This window comes from Colobus angolensis, unplaced genomic scaffold (genome assembly GCF_000951035.1).
Source record: "Colobus angolensis palliatus isolate OR3802 unplaced genomic scaffold, Cang.pa_1.0 Scaffold36, whole genome shotgun sequence".
NCBI lineage: Eukaryota > Metazoa > Chordata > Mammalia > Primates > Cercopithecidae > Colobus > Colobus angolensis.
The window spans coordinates 5,592,357-5,611,943 of NW_012116932.1; the positions used below are offsets into that span (position 1 = coordinate 5,592,357).

Sequence of the window (19,587 nt, forward strand, 5' to 3'; positions counted from 1 at the left end):
TCTCATATACTCCTCATCAATACCCTGAAATGCAGAAAGGTATCCCCATTTAACAGACAAGTAAAAAGTTTCAAAGAGCTGAAAGAGTTTTCCCAATGACATACAATTGCTAAGTAGAAAAACTGAAATTTAATTCTAAAGCCTTATGTTGTTTACAGTCTTTCTGGGGAAGTATGGTGTTCAGTGAGATATAGCAATAAAATTGCAAACTAAACAAATATGGATTATCTTTTCTGTAACTCTACATTCTAAGATGGAAAATCATACTCCCCACAAAATACACATGCAAGCAAAAACCAACCAGCATAGGGATAGGAAGGCCAGTGTGGCTCCATCACTCACTAGTCCTACTAGTCTTGCCATGTGATTCAAATCCATGCCTTGGCAAAATGACTAATTTACCAAATGGCATGAGCTTTTGGGTAACCAAAATAAAATGTTCGATCTATACATGCCAAGGTTTCACAGTTTGCAATCAGCAATATTTATATTTTATTGTAAGAATAAAGTAGAAATAATTGTATATATATTGCAAGATAAAGCACTTAAGTAATTATGTTAATATTGGGTAGCAAAATTTTCTGTGTAAAGGAAAAGAGATTCAAGCTTAAAAAATCTATGACATTAAACTTGTATTGGAAACTTGTATTAATGTCAAATTATAATTTTATTTTTAATATACTGTATTTCCAAGCTCTAAGCTCTAGAAGCAATTACACTAGAGTAGTAATGAGCACTCCAAGCATCCAAGTTATGCTTTCTAAGTACCATTCCAGAGGAAAAAATACCAAAGCTCATTAGAGTACTGGCTGATTCAGGGTCTGAATAAATGAATACAAATATAACCCTAGGGAATCTTGAACTAAAAAGTTAAGGATGTAATGAAAGACTGATGAGTTCAGGTCAAGAAGACACAAGAGTGACTCTGAAAGGGCTCCCACTGATAATTTTGGACAACCTGCATACCAAAAAGAATAGAGTATAACTGATGGAAAGACACTGAATACATAAAAATCCTTGGATCTATAATACTCAAAAAAGTGAAAGTCCTAACCAACTGGAAAAGGAAAATTTTTAAACCCTCTCTACCACTGGAGATGATTACTAAACAAAATGTTTACTCTAAAACTTGATCCTTAAAAAAGACTCAATTATTTATCTTGCCTTTTCAGTAGGAACTAGAGTACAGATTAATCAGTGTCCCAGTTGATATGGAAAAGTTCTTCATATAAGGATGTAGTTTATAAATATAAAAGAAATGATGCTGTAAGAAAACTCACCGTTTTACAACCCCTGATGAAATAACTGACTCAAACAAGGATTCAAACAACGAATGTGAAAACCATTAAGATAAAAGACTTATGGAGAACTGGACACTCACTGGATACTCACAAAGTAAAATCTCACAGATTACTTGCTAGCTACAAAGGGGAAAATGTTACCTTTTCCATGGAGAGGCCTGGCTGTCCTAATCTTAAGCAAACACAACTAACATCACTATTAAAGATACAACCAGATAGCAAATATTTCCTGATGTTATGCAATATGAAATACACAGCATCACCAAGAAGTATCCTCCCACAAAATATTTAACTTGAATTTAATCAAGCATTTAGATCTAATTTTCAATATACAAAAAATAGAGGACTACAGATAAAGTTAAATACCACCAAGAAGAAATAATCAGATAAATCCAGAATACGGCATATTCTACAAGATAACTGGCCTAGACTCTTCAGTAAGTTTACACCATGGAAGGGAGGAAGCAAGAAGGAAGCATCCTAAAATAAGAGTGACTTAGACCAGGCACAATGGCTCACACCTGTAATCCCAGCACTTTGGGAGGCCAAGGTGGAAGGATCTCTTGAAGACAGGAGTTAGAGATGAGCCTGGGCAACAAAGTGAGACCTCATCTCCAAAAAAAAATTATATTAAATTAAATAATAAAATTAGCTGAGCATGGTGGTACATGCCTGTTGTCTCAGCTACTTGGGAGGCTAAGACGGGAGGATCACTTGAACCCAGCAGTTTGAGGCTGCAGTGAGCCATGATTGCACCACTGCACCCCAGCCTGGGTGACACAGCCAGCCAGTCTCTAAAAAAAATTAAGAGAGATTTAAGCAGCATGACAACGAAATGAAGCAAATGCAATGTGTGAAACCTGTCTTGGCTCATAGATTAGCATCTTCAGCAGATACTGTATTTTCAGTATGTCCTCAAATGCAAATGTCCACGAAAACGAAATCATAATAGAAAAGGAAACTTTTATTAACTTTTCAAACCATGGTACTTATAGCATTTCCTGGTACTCTACTCACCTCCACTTAGCAGCTTCATGACAAGCCACAGCTCATCTTTTACCACAAAAGACGTGTAGTAAGATACAATATTAGGATGATGGCATTGACTCATGGCTTGAATTTCTTTCTACAAAGAAGAGAAAACATGACAATTCATTATATGAAAGCCTAAAACAAATGTTGTGAGTTAGCAAATCCAGATTTTGAAATCTCAAGATTTTGTCACACCTTTCTGGGATCTCCATGACTCTGATTTCTTCAAGAATGGTTCAACCAATAAAACCACTTTGTCTCCCTCAGTCCATTCTGATTCAACTTCTTCCTCCACTCATTACACTAGTAATCTTTCAAACTAGAAACATACTATTTAACACACCCTGGCACAACACTCCAGGAGGCCTCCTTTGGGACATGTATTTTTGCTTCAAGGTGCCCTTGAAGAACCATCTTGGGAAATCTGGTTTTATAGCTATAAAGGATATTAACTAATAAACAGGTTTTTTTTTATAGTTTGTGTAGGGATTTCTTTTTCTTTGCAAAATATTACTTCATTCTGTTTTTGTGAAATGATTAACAATTCTCACACTAAAGAGAAACAAAATGAAATAGGACAATGTCAAAAACTAAATCCAGAGTAGAAATCTGAGCCAAAAGTCTAAGCTTACTCTATCTCAGCTTATGATTTTAAATTAGATTTGGTATGACAAAATGCCTTATAAAGCGTTGTGTGATGAGGGCCCTATTTACCTGCTTCTTTTAACTCTGGACATTTAACCCTATTGTGCCTCAGTCTCAAATACACTTCCCCTATCATCTCTGCCTACCTAACTCCAATTCTTCCTTCTGATCTCAGTCTAGACAGAATTTCCTCCCAGCTTCCCGGATTTAGTTAGATGCTCCTTCTCTTAGCTTCCAAGCACCCGGTATATCTCCTCCCATTATGGTACATAAAATACTGGATAGTACATTGTGTGCTTATCTGTCTGTCTCTCCCTTCTAGGCTGAGAGCTCCATGAAGGCAAGTACTTAAAAGTAGATTCTCAATCACTGTGGAACTTATCTGACCATACTATAATTGCCTATTTCTTTTCACATCCCCCACAAAACTGTAAGCTCAGTGAGAACTAAAACTGTTCTTAGCACATATCATTATGCCTGGCACAGAGTACACCTTTAATAAATATTTGTTGAATGAATGAAATACTACAGCACTTTATATGGCCTTTCACCTATTAATGTACCTGCCCTATGCCCTTGGGATTTGTTCAGTAAGATCAATTGTGTGAAAGTCATTCATAATCCCTGATTCATGAGGAGTACTCAATAAATGCTAACTTTCAATTTCTCATCTTCTTTACTTGAATGCAACTTCCTTTATGGCAAGGATCTTGTCATATATATCTTGCAATCCCAAAGTCACCAGCACAGTCTTCTGTACTAAAAGCTAAGTAAATATGAAAGAAAAGGAAGAAAGAACTAAAGTAAGCACCTTGCTATCAACAAAGTTATACAGAATTTCAAGGATAAGGTAAGTACATGTAAGAGGAAACAGATAAGAGAGCATACAGGTACCAAATGAGTAGTAAAGATGTTAAATGTTGCAAGATGATTCTGCTGAGAAAGAGCATAAAGGAAAAAAAGATAAATGTTAAAAGAATCTATAGGAAAGAACCATTAAGGTAGGCAAGTGTGAACAAAAAAAGCCTTTACAGAAGAGGTGGGAACCAGGTTTAAAACCAGGATGGGGAGAAATAACAGTACAAGATGGTAGGCACATATGATTTTCATAAATGATGAAATACGTAAGACATCCAATGAGTAAATCTGTCTAGGATAAGAAGTTCATGTTTTCAACAGATATTTACAATACTAAGTGCCTACTATAATACCTAGTATGTGCCAAGTATAGTGCTAGGTACTCGATCACCATAGGGAGTCCTCATGAAACTTACAGTTTGGTAAAGAAGTTAGACAAATACTACTTTACAATACAGACTAATAAACAGCTTGACAGGGGAAGAACTAGACACTACATGATTTCATTGGAGAGGCACATTAAAAACTAGGAGTCATAACATGGAAGGCTTGGAAGTTTCCCACATTAACACTCCAACAGGAAAGGAAGTAGGTTTTTAAGATTTTTTATTGTTTAATTACCTAGGACTAGATCATAAAGGACCTTGAAAGTATATTAAAAAATTAGGCTTCATCCAAACAGCAATGGAAAGATATCAAAGGTTTAACTATATTATACATTTTCATAAATCACCCTTGGATGCCACGTAGAAAATCAATGAAGAAGACAAGACTAGAGACAAGGCTTCTGTTTAGGTTGTTGCCACGTGAGTGAGAGATGACGGAGAAATGATAAACAGCTAATTTATCAGTTCTGATTACTGTACTACAGTTATATTAATATTAGGGCAAGTTGGGTGGATAGCATAAGGAAACTCTGTACTACTTTTGCAATTCTTCTGTAAGTTTTTTTTTTTTTTTTTTTTTTTTGAGGCGGAGTCTCGCTCTGTCGCCCGGACTGGAGTGCAGTGGCCGGATCTCAGCTCACTGCAAGCTCCGCCTCCCGGGTTTACGCCATTCTCCTGCCTCAGCCTCCGGAGTAGCTGGGACTACAGCGCCCGCCACCTCGCCCGGCTAGTTTTTTTGTATTTTTAGTAGAGACGGGGTTTCACCGTGTTAGCCAGGATGGTCTCGATCTCCTGACCTCGTGATCCGTCTTCTGTAAGTTTTAAGTTATCTCAAAATAAAAGGTCAAAAAATTACTGGCAGTATGAATGAAACGGGAAGAGTCAAGAGATAATAACAGAGAGGTACAAACAATAGGATTTGGTGACTAACTGATAGGGAAGGTGAAGGAAAGAAAAATCACATGACAGAGTGACAATGCAAAGAGTTAGGGTCAAATTGTGGAAGGCCTTAAATGTTAAGCTAAGGGTTTTGAGCTTTAATCTGGAAAGGGGAGTACTACAAAGGGTTTTCTAGCAGGAGACTATCAAAAAAGCACAAAATTCAAAGATGAAAAGGGGCTTAAATATTCTTTTTCTTGCTTCTATTCCTTTAAAGGGGAAGGGGAAATCTTCTCGTACCTTAACTACCAGTAGAGTTCTCCTTTCCTCCTTTCAAAAAGAAAAATAAATACATAAATGATTCACAAGAGTGGTATATGAATACTGACTTAAATGACCCAGCAGCTTCCTCAACCACCTAGAAGTGAATTCCTGGGCAGGTACAATGGCTCACCCCTGTAATCCCAGTACTTTGGGAGGCTCAAGCAGGAAGATCCCTTAAAAAGCCCAGGAGTTTGAGATCAGCCTGGGCAACAGAGTGAGACTCTGTCTCTATTTAAAAAATAAATTAATAAAATAAATAAATAAAATGAATTCTACCCCTTCTAATGAAACTGCTTTCTTGAAAATCTCTTATTGTCTGCTAGAGCCAGATTTTTTGTTTGAACTATATAGTTCTCCACCTCAAGCTTTCTGAAGCCTGTTTTTTCTTAATGGTAACTTTTTATTCCTTCCTGAAATTCACTCATCATCATTTCTACCATTACTTTCTAGTTTTCTAATTCCCTAAATGTAGTCAGTTTTCCTCCATTTCACACACCCAAATAAAGTTAATTTATTCATTCATTCATATACGATAAACAAAATAAAGTCTCTGCCTTAACTAAGTGCTCATTCTAGTACTAATGTATTTTCCATCCAGGAAATCTGTGTTTTCCTTTCCATTACCACCATCACTGCCTGAATTTAGAGTCTCGATATGTCTGTATAGCCCAGTGTGCCTCAAACTATGTGTTATAATTTACATGGGTCATGAAATAAATTTAGTGGATTGTATTTTAAAAAGATGAATAAATAGGATAGAAAATGAGAGTACATTCTATATAATATGAAAATGTTGGCCGGGCGCGGTGGCTCAAGCTTGTAATCCCAGCACTTTGGGAGGCCGAGGCGGGCGGATCACGAGGTCAGGAGATCGAGACCATCCTGGCTAACACAGTGAAACCCCGTCTCTACTAAAAAATACAAAAAAAACTAGCCGGGCGAGGTGGCAGGCGCCTGTCGTCCCAGCTACTCGGGAGGCTGAGGCAGGAGAATGGCGTAAACCTGGGAGGCAGAGCTTGCAGTGAGCCGAGATCCGGCCACCGCACTCCAGCTTTCAAAGTTTTACAAAGTTGTTGGTCTAGACTCCGTCTCAAAAAAAAAAAAAAAAGAAAATGTTTCAGTTATAATATTTATGAATATATATCTTTAAATACCAGGTAATGATAAAATATATCTTTCTTAGTGAGGGTCTTACTTTCAAAGTTTTACAAAGTTGTTGGTCTAGACTACAGCAAAGCCTACTAACTAGTCTCTTTGTCACTGATCTCTTACTTCTTTGCAATTCACTTTGCCAAATATTACAGAATTAATCTACTGGGATGGCTATGACAAAAAAGATGAACAATAACAAGTATTGGTGAGGATATAGAGAAACTGAAACCCTCATACATTGCTGGTGAGAATGTAAAACGGTACATCTACTTTGGAAAATAGCTTGGCAATTTTTCAAAAAGTTAAACACAGAGTTACCATATTACCCAGCAATTCTACTCTTAGGTATACATCCAAGATAATAAAACTAAAATGTACACATAAAGACTTGCACACAGATGTTCATCACGACATTACTGAAAAAGCCAAGAAGTAGAAACAGCCCAAATGCCCAACAACTGATGAAAGGACAAATAATGTGGTATATCTATATAACGGACTGTTATTCACCAATAAGAAAGGAAAAAACTGATACATGCTACAATATGAATGAACTTTGGAAACATGCTAAATGAAAGCCAGACACAAAAGGCCACACATTGTATGAACCTATTTATATGAAATGTCCAGAATGGCAAATCTATGCAGACAGACAGCAGATTAGTTATTGCCTAGGGCTGAGGGGAGGAAAGAATAAAGAATGAGTGGTCATGGGTATGGAGTTTCTTTTTGGGGTGATAGTGGTGATGGCCGCACAACTTTGCGAATATACTAAAAACCATAGCATTATACATTTTTAAATGGTAAATTTATGATACATGAATTTTATATCAATAAGGCTATTATGTTTTAAAAAGTATTATAAAACTAAACTTCCTAAAACTCGGTTCTAATGAAGTCATTTCCCTTTAAAAAAAAAAACAAAACTTCAAAGACATTTGCCGCTATTTCTGTAGCTATCAACATTTCCTATCAAATAAAATCCTAATTCTTTTTACCTGTTATTTCTTCTTTATGGTCTCTAGGCTGTCTACTATTCTTTCCTGATTTTAAACCCCTGCCAGGCAGAGTTGCCATCTATGCCTGTTTAAAGTCTACACAGCCCTGGTGGCCCAGGCCACAAACATTTCCACAAAGCCCTCCATTTTCACAATTAGAAGATCTCTTCCTCCTCTTTCTTTCACACTGCTTTTTTTTTTGGAGACAGGGCCGCACTCTGTGTCACCCAGGCTGGAGTGCAGTGCCATGAACATGACTCACTGCAGCATTGACATCCTAGACTCAAGCAATCTTCCCACCTTAGTCTCCTAAGTAGCTGCGGTAACAGGCGCATACCACTACGCCCAGCTAATTTTTTTATTTCCCATTCTAGACACGAGGTCTCACCATGTTACCCAGGCCAATCTCGAACTCCTAGCCTGAAGTGATCCTCCTGCCTCAGCCTCCCAAAGTGCTGGGATTACAGGCGTGAGCAACCGTCCCCAGCAGCAGGTTCTTAAATATTGGATTTTATTTTAAATTTGGTATCATATAAGTTTTGTGCCATTTCTTGTTTGTTTTCTGAGACAGAGTCTTACTCTGTCACCCAAGCTGGAGTGCAGTGGCACAATCTTGGCCCACCGTAACCTCCGCCTCCCAGGGTTCAAGCAATTCTCCCACCTCAGCCTCCTGTGTAGCTGGGACTACAAGCGCGTGCCACCACATCTGGCTAATTTCTGCATTTTTAGTAAAGACGGGGTTTCACCATGTTGGCTAGGCTGGTCTCAAACTCGAGCTCAGGTGATCCGCCTGCCTCTGCCTCCCAAAGTGCTGGGATTACAGGTATGAGCTACCATGCCTGGCCCTCTTTCAAATTACTTTATACCTCCCCTGAGACATTTGCCGCACTCTGCCTTGGTAGGACAGGCAAGAACCTTAACTCTTTAACTAGATGTGAAACACCTGATAGAAGGAACATTTTAAGCCTCTTGATGTTCCCCATAGATGTCCAATGACTTTAGTCCTAGCATCTGTCAGACGAGAAATATTTCAAAATACTACAATGTGCCTTTCTTAGAGAAAAGCATAGGAGTACAATCTCTGGAAAAAAATAAATGCAGTAAGATTTGATAGCTGATTTTCCCATCACACTTAGCAAAGGTCATCAGATAGAAAATACATGACAAGAGAAAGAAGCAATACACTGACCCCTCACTAGTAATTGTCATACATGATACACACCTGTTAGCCCAGTTTACATCAGCACTCTTTGGAGAACCCAAAGAGTGTTGCATTATAATAAAGATGGCTTTGAAAATAAATTTTAATATTACAACATCAAAAGTTTAGTACGCTGATCTCATAGACTTTTTTTTAAGAAAACTGAAGGATTTCACATCTCTCAGGAATAGAGCCCCTGGCACTCAGATATCAGTATCCTGTAGAACAGGTCCTGGTATCACAAATCAGATATTCTCTGCATTCCTGATGTTTCTTCAGTATGTAGTGAGATCTTACCTGCTTGCTTCCCCCACCCCCAAAAACCCAAGTATCTTAAACTTGCTTTACTAAAATGTACTTCCCCCCCTTTACTTATTTGCCAAGTATTAATATATGCAAACTATATTTGCAACACAAAGCTTATTGAAACATGAGCAAAATGTACACATATCTAATCAATTTTCTTTTTAATAAAATATAACAAATTTGCATGTCTTTAAAAGGCCCTAATGTAAGAACAAAATATTGCTTTCAAGAATGTCAAATGATTTTTAAAAGGAAATGTCCAGACAGGCACAGTGGCTCATGCCTATAATCCCAGCACTTTGGGAGGCTGAGGCAGGCAGATCACCTGAGGTCAGGAGTTTGAGACCAGCCTGGCCAACATGGTGAAACCCCATCTCTACTAAAAATTGAAAAATTAGCTGGGTGTGGTGTCGTGCGCCTGTAATCCCAGCTATTCGAGAGGCTGAGGTAGAAGAATTGCTTGAATCTGGGAGGCAGAGGTCGCAGTGAGCCAATATCATGCCACTGCATTCCAGCCTGGGAGACAGAGTGAGACTCCATCTCAAAAAAAACAAAAAAAAAAAAAAAAAGAAATGTTCTTCCTACTTTTGAACTAAGATTATAATCATTTTATTAGTACTATACTAAGTAGACAATAATAGACTTAAGTCAGAAAGACCTGATTTTTAAGCCAGACTCTGTCACTTATTATATGATTTACTTCCTTCATCTATAAAACAGAGCTACTGCTTAGCTCATGGAGATGTGTGTGAGGTTAAAGCAAACTGAAGTGCCTAGCACTGAAAGATGTTTGCTATTATCATCAAGTGAACTTAAGTTATTTAAACTTTGAGCCTCAGCTTAATCATGAAGCAGTAAATAATAAGACTTTCATTTTACTCTATCCTTATCGATTAAGTAACTGGCAAATTATAGGTTTTCATACTGGACTTCTCAAGTTCTAGTCTTAATATGTAGGTTAAAATTTTTGTTTTTCTTTAACAGAATTAGTTTGCAGTTTATCAACTTCTTTTATCACCACTGCAGTTCAAGTGTCCAAACGGTGCTCTAAAGTATTATGGTATGTATCAATCCAAGATCTTCAAATAAGATTTTCAAATAAGATTTCAATCAGCATTTCCTTCCAAGAAAGTGTTCTCTCACCAAAGATGGCTCAAGATCATTCCAGCAACCCACTCCTTCAGGTCCTGCTCGTACATTACCAATTGCTAAAGAAATACATTTGTCTTGTCCATCTCATATATAATTATATATTATGCTATATATAATTCCATTACCTCTTTTTCTTTAATTCCAATTATTCCCTAATGCTCAGTACAGACACCACCAGAAATAAAATACAATTTGGGACAGCGAAAAAAACTTCTGGATGGGCAGGTCATTCTAGTCCTAATACCTGATCTTTCTAGCACTAGCTGTACATGCTCTTAAAGAAATTACTTAATAAAATAACAATATTAGTTAATATTTGTATGGCAGTTTAGAGTTTTCAAATACTGTATCATTTGAGCCTCAAGAAAAAAGCTCATAAGGTATCTAAAGCAAGCATTATTATTTTCGTTAAGCCAAAGAAACTGAAAATTTTGAAACAATAATAAGTAATTTTAAAAACTAGTTTCCCTTGCTGAGCACTGACTATATACTTAAAACTATTCTGGGTATCACAATGCATAAAAGAAGTACAATACAATCCCTGTATGGTTACATTTTAATGTCACAGAACATCTTATAGCTATTGCTTGGAACTTCCTTGTCTTCTTCCTTTCCCTAGCCTTTGAAGAAGCTAATGCTGCTTGGGGGTTGTTCTATATCTTATATCAACTATCAGAATAAAAGTTTAAAAGGCCAGAGCGTTTTAAAGGATATTCCTTTTGACCCAGGAATCACAATTCCATGGTATTATTTTAAGGGAACACAGAAGTAAGCATTGTTTGTAACAATAAAAAACAGGAAACAAGCAAATATCAGAGAACAGTTAATAAACTGTGGTCTGTTCAACAGAATACTATACACATATTGTAAATGATACTGATTCATATTTACAGACAGAGAAGCAGTTCTATGATAAATGATTAAATGAAAAGAGCAAGGATCTGATTACATTATCATAAAAATACAAATATATTCAAATGTTCACTCTGAAAGGTTATATATTAAATGTTAATCTCAGAGTAAGAATATTGTAACTTTTTTCTTTCTACTTATCCAGACTTTATAAATTTTACAATGAATATTATTTATTAATGAAGAAATCATAAACCTTTTTTTAAAAAAGAAATAAATCAAAAAGTTCAAGTTATTTCCCATTGTAATGTGAATATATACAAGTATATCTCGCCATTTCAGAAGTATGAGATGTGCATACCAGGAGTTCATCCATGCTCGTTTGACATTTCTCAAGGTTTATCCGTTTGATCGCCACTTTCTCCTTTTTAGGGGCACAATAAGCTGCTTGGACCACAGCAGTTGCTCCACTCCCTAAAAACAAATACATAAAAGAGTAAATAAGTAGATGAATATATAAGAATATGACATTTCTAATTCCCATACAATTTAAACAAGAGTAATCCTTACCTTGTTCCTACAGTGCCTAAAAGATACAGAAAAACACTCTAAAGAGTGTCAGTTAAAACAAAAGCCTCAACCATTTCATACGTATTGCCAATAAATACAGTGCAAAAAAAATGTCAAAACTGCTAGTATTCCAGTTGCAGGATACAATGGCATAGGCTCACATTTCCTCACTCTTCCCCTCCAAATACAACTAAATAGCCTAAAAATAATTCAACAATCAAAAGAGGACTCTGAAAGGTAGAAAGAGAGAGGTAGACTAGTTAGGGATCTCAAGACTTCAAGAAAACACCACAGTAAGTTCACTGGGTTTTCCCTTTGTCTCCCAAATATCCCAGACTGGACACAAGAGAGGCTTGTAAACTGGAATGAACACCACGAATGGATGGATCAGGCAGATCAAGACAAATAAATAAATGAGAAAACTCTGCTGTCTCTGGCCAACAGTCTATGAAAGGGGCAGCTCAGCAGAGACCTAGTGGAGAGATACATTTTCCAGTCCCCACCCAGGACAGTGGTGAACCCAATCCACCCCAACATCAGCAGGGTCTCCACACTATGCTTCAAACAGTAGCAGGCCAGATTCACCACAGTGCCAGTCAGGTGTCTCCCCCACACATGTGGCAATGTCAAGCCAATCTGCCCTTAGCAGCAGCAGAGCCAGGGCCCCACATCCACAGGTCAGCCCAGGCAGCTGCAGAGATAGAACGGGAGTTCTAGAGGTGCCAAAAGAATAAAATAGAAAAAAATAGCATTGCAAGAGATCTGAAAACTGAATTACCATAGGATTACAGCTCACAAAAATAGGACAGGAGCTATACACTAAACTTAAATAGGGTAACTGCCTATTAAAAGAGAAGAATTAAATAGGATCAAGAGTCTCAGCCAGGTGCGGTGGCATGCACCTGTAATCCTAGCTAATCAGGAGGCTGAGGCAAGAGGATCATCTAAGGCCAGGAGTTAGAGACCAGCCTGGGAACATAGCAAGAACCTTTCTCATTAAAGAAAAACAAAACAAAAGAAGTCTCCTAACATAATAACCTAAATGTCCAAAGTACAATTAAAAAAAAAAAAAATGACGTGTCATACCAAGAACCAGGAAAAGCACACTTGAATGAGAAAAGAAAAAAGACGACCATACGATCATACTGATGCCAACACCAAGATAAATCAGATGTTGGAATTATCTGACAAGAATTTTAAAGCAGCCATCATAAAAGTGCTTCTACAAACAACTACAAAATCTTTTGAAACAGGCCGGGCGCGGTGGCTCACGCCTGTAATCCCAGCACTTTGGGAGGCCAAGGTGGGCAGATCATGAGGTCAGGAGATCGAGACCATCCTGGCCAACACGGGCAAAACTCCATCTCTACTAAAAATACAAAAATTAGCTGGGCGTGGTGGTGCACACTTATAGTCCTAGCTACTTGCGAGGTTGAGGTGGGAGATCACTTGAGCCTGGGAGGCAGAGGTTGCAGTGAACCAAGAACAGGCCACTGCGCTCCAGCCTGGGAGACACAGTGATACTCTGTCTCAAAAAAAAAAAAAAAAGTTGGAGTTATACAGACATGAGCCAGGGAGCAAATACTGACATATGCTTAAAAACACTGTTTTCATTATGAAAACATACTAAGTGACGCCAGGCACAAAAATCCATATACAGTATGATTTCAATTATATGAAATACCAAGATTATAAAAATCCATTGAAGCAGAAAGTAGATTAGTGGTTACCAGGTTCTGGAGGGAAGGAGAAATGGGGAGTACAGCTAATGAGTACAGTTGACCCATGAACAATGTGAATTTGAACTGCATGAGTCCACTTACACAAAGATTTTTTCCAGCCAGGAACAGTGTTTCACGCCTGTAATCCCAGCACTTCAGGAGGCTAAGGCTGGCGGATCACTTGAAACCAGAGTTCGAGACCAGGCTGGCCAACATGGCGGAACCCTGCCTTTACTAAAAATACAAAAATTAGGCTGGGAGCAGTGGCATGCCTGTAATCCCAACACTTTGGGAAGCTGAGGTGGGCAGATCATAGTGGGTCAGGAGATCAACACCATCTGGCCAACATAGTGAAACCCTATCTCTACTAAAAATACAAAAATTAGCCAGGCATGGTGGCACACGCCTATAGTCCCTGCTACTTGGGAGGGTAAGGTAGGAAAATCACTTGAACCCGGAAGGCGGAGGTTACAGTGAGCTGAGATTGCACTACTGCCCTCCAGCCTGGGCAACAGAGCAAAACTCCATTTCAAAAAAGAAGATTATTTCCAATCAAATGCAGATGGAAAATACAGTATTCACAGGATGAGAAACTCACATATATGGAGGGCTGACTTTTCACACAATGAGGGTTCTGCAGGACTAACTGCAGGACTTAAGTATGCATGAATTTGGGTATACTTGGGATTCCTGGAACCAGTCGCCCACATATACTGAGGGACAACTGTACACTGTTTCTTTTGGAGTTATGAAAACATTCTGGAATTAATGGTGATGGTTGTACAACTCTGTAAGGATGCTGAATTGTACACTTTAAAAGGGTAAATTTTAGGGTGTGTGAATTGTATCTCAATAAAGCTGTCACAGGCCAGAAATAATGGCTCACGCCTGTAATCCTAACACTTTGGGAGGCCAAAGTGGATGGATCGCTTGAGCCCAGGAGTTCAAGACCAGCCTGGGCAACATAGTGGGACTCCATCCCTACAAAAATACAAAATTTAGCCAGGCGTGGTGGTGCACATGTGTAGTCCCAGCTACTAGGGAGACTGAGGTAGGAGGATCGCCTGAGCCTGGGAAGTTGAGGCTGCAGCCACTGCACTCCAGCCTGGGTGACAAAAAAAAAAAGCCATGTGTGGTGGTGCACATCTGTAGTCCCACCTAGTCTGGAGCCTGAGGTGGGGAGGATCACTTGAGCCTGGGAGATTGAGGCTGCAGTGGGCCATAATCACACCACTGCACTCTAGCCTGAATGACAGAGAGAGACTCCATCTCGAAAGTAAAAGAAAATAAAATAAAGCTGTTATTTAAAAATCCTTTCAAATGTGCCAACACATTTCTAATACTAATGTGCTACAAACATTAAAAATTTAACATGAGGCCGGTGTGGTGGCTCATGCCTATAGACCTAGCACTTTGGGAGGTCAAGGCAGGCAGATCACTTGAGCTCAGGAGTTTGAGACCAGCCTGGGCCACATGGCGAAACTTCATCTCTACAAAAAAAAAAAAAAAAAAATAGCTGGATATGGTGATGCAGGCCTGTAGTCCCAGCTACTTGGGAGGCTGAGGCAGGAGAATCGCTTGAACCCAGGAGGCAGAGGTTGCAGTGAGCTGAGACTGCCCCACTGCAGTCCGCCTGGGTGACAGAGCAAGACTCTGTCCCCAAAATATATATGTGTATATATATGTATATATGTGTACGTATGCGTGTATATATATGATTTACACATATAACTATATAATTCAACAGAATTTGTGTTTGTTACATTTAAATTCATTTGAAAATCTCTCAATAAAGCCACACAAACACAACCATAGGCAACAGCAACATGGATAAATCCAAATCACAGTTCTGACAAACTAAGTAAAAATTCTGCACACAGCTGGGCGCAGTGGCTCACACCTGTAATAACAGCACTTTGGGAGGCCGAGGCAGGCAGCTCACTTGAGCCAAGGAGTTTGAAACCAGCCTGGCCAACCTGGTGCATCCCTGTCTCTATTAAAACAATACAAAAATTAGCTGGGTGTCATCGCACACGTCTGTACTGCCCGTTATTCAGGAGGCCGAGACACAAGAATTGCTTGAAGCTGGGAGGCGGAGGTTGCAGTGAGCTGAGATTACACCACTGCCCTCCAGCCTGGGCAACAGAATAAGGCTCTGTCTCAAAAACCAAACAAACAAGTAATGGCACAAAACTCACATAATGCAAAATTTAAAATAAAATTCAATATTTAAGAACACACTTCTGGCGGTTGTGGCTCACATGTATAATCTCAGCACTTTGGGAAGCTGAAGCAGGAGGACCATTTGGGGCCAGGAGTTCGAGACCAGCCTGGGCAACACAGTAAGACCCCCATCTCTAAAATGAAAAATAAAAATATTAGCTGGGTGTGGTGGTGCACACCTGTAGTCCCAGCTACTTGGGAGGCTGAGGTGGAAGACTGCATGGGCCCAGGAGGTCAGTGCTACAGTGAGCCATGTTCACACCACCACACTCCAGCCTGGGTGACAGAGTGAGACTTTGCCAAAAATAAAAATAAAAAATAAAAAAAGACAGAGAAAAAAAGGAAATAAAAAAGAAAAGAACATATTTAGCATTCAATAACATCATCCCATAGCGTACATAAACAACTTTGACAACAGTTTAGAAACATTAACTTTTACTGGATAAAAATCATCCAACAGGCAACTATTGAAATAGTTTGCAGTTGATCTGCTTCTTGGCTGAGCTCCCTTTGTTATGTGTATAAAACAGAGAGGCAGAATGGTAGTGCTTGCCATTAAGTTCCATCCCTCTCACATCCTATCCTCTTAATTATTCTGCATAGAAGCCCTGAAGAAAGTTTAACTGCTTTCTCTTGCCTTCAGTGAGATGCCACTGGCTGACTCTTGGGAACACCAGGAATAGGAGAAGTAAGCTAATCATGCTGGTCACAAATCTATAAGAAAGGCATTTCTCAAGTCACAGGAGACATAACATGGCCTCTGCAAGGTACCTTTGGTCCCAGAAAACAGACATCTTCTAATATGTAAATGTGTTCACTGATTCTTTACAATATTTTTACAAATGTACTATCCAGTGGTATTCTTTTTAACCAGTATTAGTTCTCAAAACCAGCTATTCTACCCCTGGATAATCTAACACTGATTGATTTAACTTACATATACGAAACCTGAAATATATTAATAGCACGTCCTATGTAAACCAAAACCATGCTGGGGTTACAAATGTAGATAAAGAAATGTTTGATTTTAACTTTAGTTATTATTTTCTAGTCATCAGTAAACACAATCAATTTCACTAATAATAAAATACCAAACATACGTATTAGCAATCATAATTGTTTAGATACTAAAGTATCTTTCTTTCACTCAAAGATTCATTCACTTAATGAACAAATCTTCTCACGAGCAAGATATTACGCTCTGGTGTGATTTAACAAATGGTCAAATGACAAGATGCTAATGTTTCCCACACCCATTGATAAAAAGGAACTTGCAGGCTTCAGTTCTTCTATGCTAACCGTCACTTTCATCCATCTTCATATTATCTTCCCAAAACAAATGTTAAAATAATCTTCAGCAATTGAAAAATATTTTAAGGTTCTAACATAAAAGATTTTGGTAACACGGTAAAAACTCACTACTTTCAACACTAATTCAGAATAATCAATGATGTTCTCTCATTAGAAAAAAATGTACTTCATAGAAAATAGCAATTAATAATGTAAATAAGATACGGAAGAATATCTAAAAGTTTTATCATAATTATTTTAACTATTTTCCAATATTTTGCAATAATCTAATAATATAGAAGGATTAAAGATACAAATAAAAAAATTTCATCTCTTCTTCAAAGCAGGGTTCCTTAATACAGTTTTTTAACAATTTACTGGGTTTACCATCATTTTTATTGATGTAAATAGGATCAAATAGAAAATATCAGTATACACTGCACACAACAAAAACAGAAGTTATTTCTAAAACTGTTACTTCAGTATAAATATTCATACATACCGGTAAAAGGTATCTGTTAGGAATCGTTTAGTCTGCTATAACAGGATGTTTTAGAAAAAAAAGATTTTAAAAAGAACAAAAGGAATGGTTTAGTCAAAGTGTGATAGCTACTTCCCTAATGCCCTTGACTAAGCAGTGGCCTAATCTGAATACTAATACCATGGAAAATTTTAAACAATTTGCAATAAAACAACATAATTCAGCCTTTCACTATTTCACATTGGCACGCATCCTCGATGCCCCATCCTACATCCTCACTTCTTCCACTCTTCTGTCCTCTCCTAGTTAGTTCTTTAACTGCAACCAATGTTAGCATACGTCACACAGCAGAATAAATTAATGTGCAGAAAATATGGATGAACCTTCTCTTTAAATCTTTCAAACTAAGTAACTCTACTTCTTGAGACAGAGAAGGATCTCCCCAAGCATGAGCAGGACTAAGAAAAAATTTCAGTCTCTCTCCGCTTTACTAGACTTAGAAATTTGAGAGAGAACCGGGCCAGGCACGGTGGCTCCCGCCTGTAGTCTCAGTGCTTTGGGAGGCCAAGTCAGGCAGATCACTTGAGCTGAGAAGTTTGAGACCAGCCTGGCCAACATGGTAAAACTTACAAAATCTACAAAAACTACAAAAATTAGCTGGGCGTGGTGGCACACACCTGTAGTCCCAGCTACTTCGGAAGCTAAAGTGGGAGGATGGCTGGAACCTGGGAGGCAGAGGTTGCAGTGAGCCATGAACATGCTGCTGCACTCCAGTCTGGGCAACAGAGCGAGACCCCACCTCAAAAATAATTTTTTTTAAAAAAAGAGAGAAATAATGTAAAAATAGATATTCCTGTGAGGATAAAAATGAATTAAATGAATCAAATCAAATGAACACATTTTCCCCAAAATTGTGTCCAGCCATCACTATAATAGGCTTATAGTCTAAAGATTTTAAAGTATATTTTAGGAAGGTTTTGCATTCACTAAAGAAAAGCACTAGCCCAGGCTGTTTGTTTTGAAAGATGACTAAAGCATTGTCACCTGAACCATGCAAAACATCAGAATTTACAATTTTGTTAACCCCTTTTCTAAATAGAGTCTCTTGTCAGAGTCATGTTGAAAATTAACTAGCAAAACAGCTGTAAGAATAGTCATCATCATAAAAATCATGCTATTCTGTCCATACAAAGATGAAAATAAAGACACACTGCCATATGCTTCAAGTAATTATTCAAGCAGCCTGATGGTTTTGCAATGAATCATCACTCGCTCTCCTGTTCACTCTGGTGATCTCCCATCTGAGCGGATGACAACTCCATTCTTCTAGATGCTCTAGCCAAAAATCTTGGAATCATCTCATCTTTCCTTTCTCTCACATCTAATCCAACGGCAAATCCGCTAACTTCAAAAAATATGCTATATCCAGAATCTGACCTCTTCTCACCATCTCCACTACTACTTCTCTCCCCTGGATAACCTCCTTCCACCCTTGTGCCCTTATAAAACTATTCTTCATATTGTAGCCTGAGGTGTGTGTTTGTTTGTTTGTTTGTTTTTGAGACAGTGTCTCATTCTGTCACCCAGGCTGGAGTGCAGTGGCACAATCTCGGCTCACTGCAACCTCTCTCACCCAAGTTCAAGTGATTCTCATGCCTCAACCTCCCAAGTAGCTGGGATTACAGACATGCACCACCAAACCCAGCTAATTTTTGTATTTTTAGTAGAGATGGGGTTTCATCATGTTGGCCAGGCTGGTCTCAAACTCCTGGAATCATGGGATCCACCCACCTCCGCCTCCCAAAGTGCTAGAATTACAGACGAGGCACCTCACCCGGCCTGCAGCCTGAGTTTTAAAATGTAAGTCAGGTCATGTTAAATCTCTGTTCAAGGCCGGGCACGGTGGCTCAAGCCTGTAATCCCAGCACTTTGGGAGGCCGAGACGGGCGGATCATGAGGTCAGGAGATCGAGACTATCCTGGCTAACATGGTGAAACCCCGTCTCTATTAAAAAAATACAAAAAATTAGCCGGGTGTGGTGGCGGGCGCCTGTAGTCCCAGCTACTCTGGAGGCTGAGCCAGGAGAATGGCCTGAACCTGGGAGGCGGAGCTTGCAGTGAGCTGCGATCGCGCCACTGCACTCCAGCCTGGGCGACAGAGCAAGACTCCTTCTCAAAAAAAAAAAAAAAAAAAAAAAAAAAAAAAATCTGTTCAAA

General features: G+C 38.6%; 1 protein-coding gene across 2 annotated transcripts in view; it reads right to left on the reverse strand.

The window, feature by feature from the left end:
- Positions 1 to 19,587, reverse strand: part of OXSR1 (oxidative stress responsive 1) — a 93,493-nt gene that overhangs the window by 65,076 nt on the left and 8,830 nt on the right. The window contains exons 2-3 of one of the 2 annotated variants that reach the window (XM_011953317.1): positions 11,448 to 11,560; positions 2,319 to 2,427 (exon numbers count right to left, since the gene is read on the reverse strand). In XM_011953317.1, coding sequence (XP_011808707.1) covers positions 2,319 to 2,427; positions 11,448 to 11,560 — 222 coding nt within the window. The remainder of the gene's footprint in view (positions 1 to 2,318; positions 2,428 to 11,447; positions 11,561 to 19,587) is intronic. The other variant, XM_011953318.1, reaches the window with a different exon arrangement.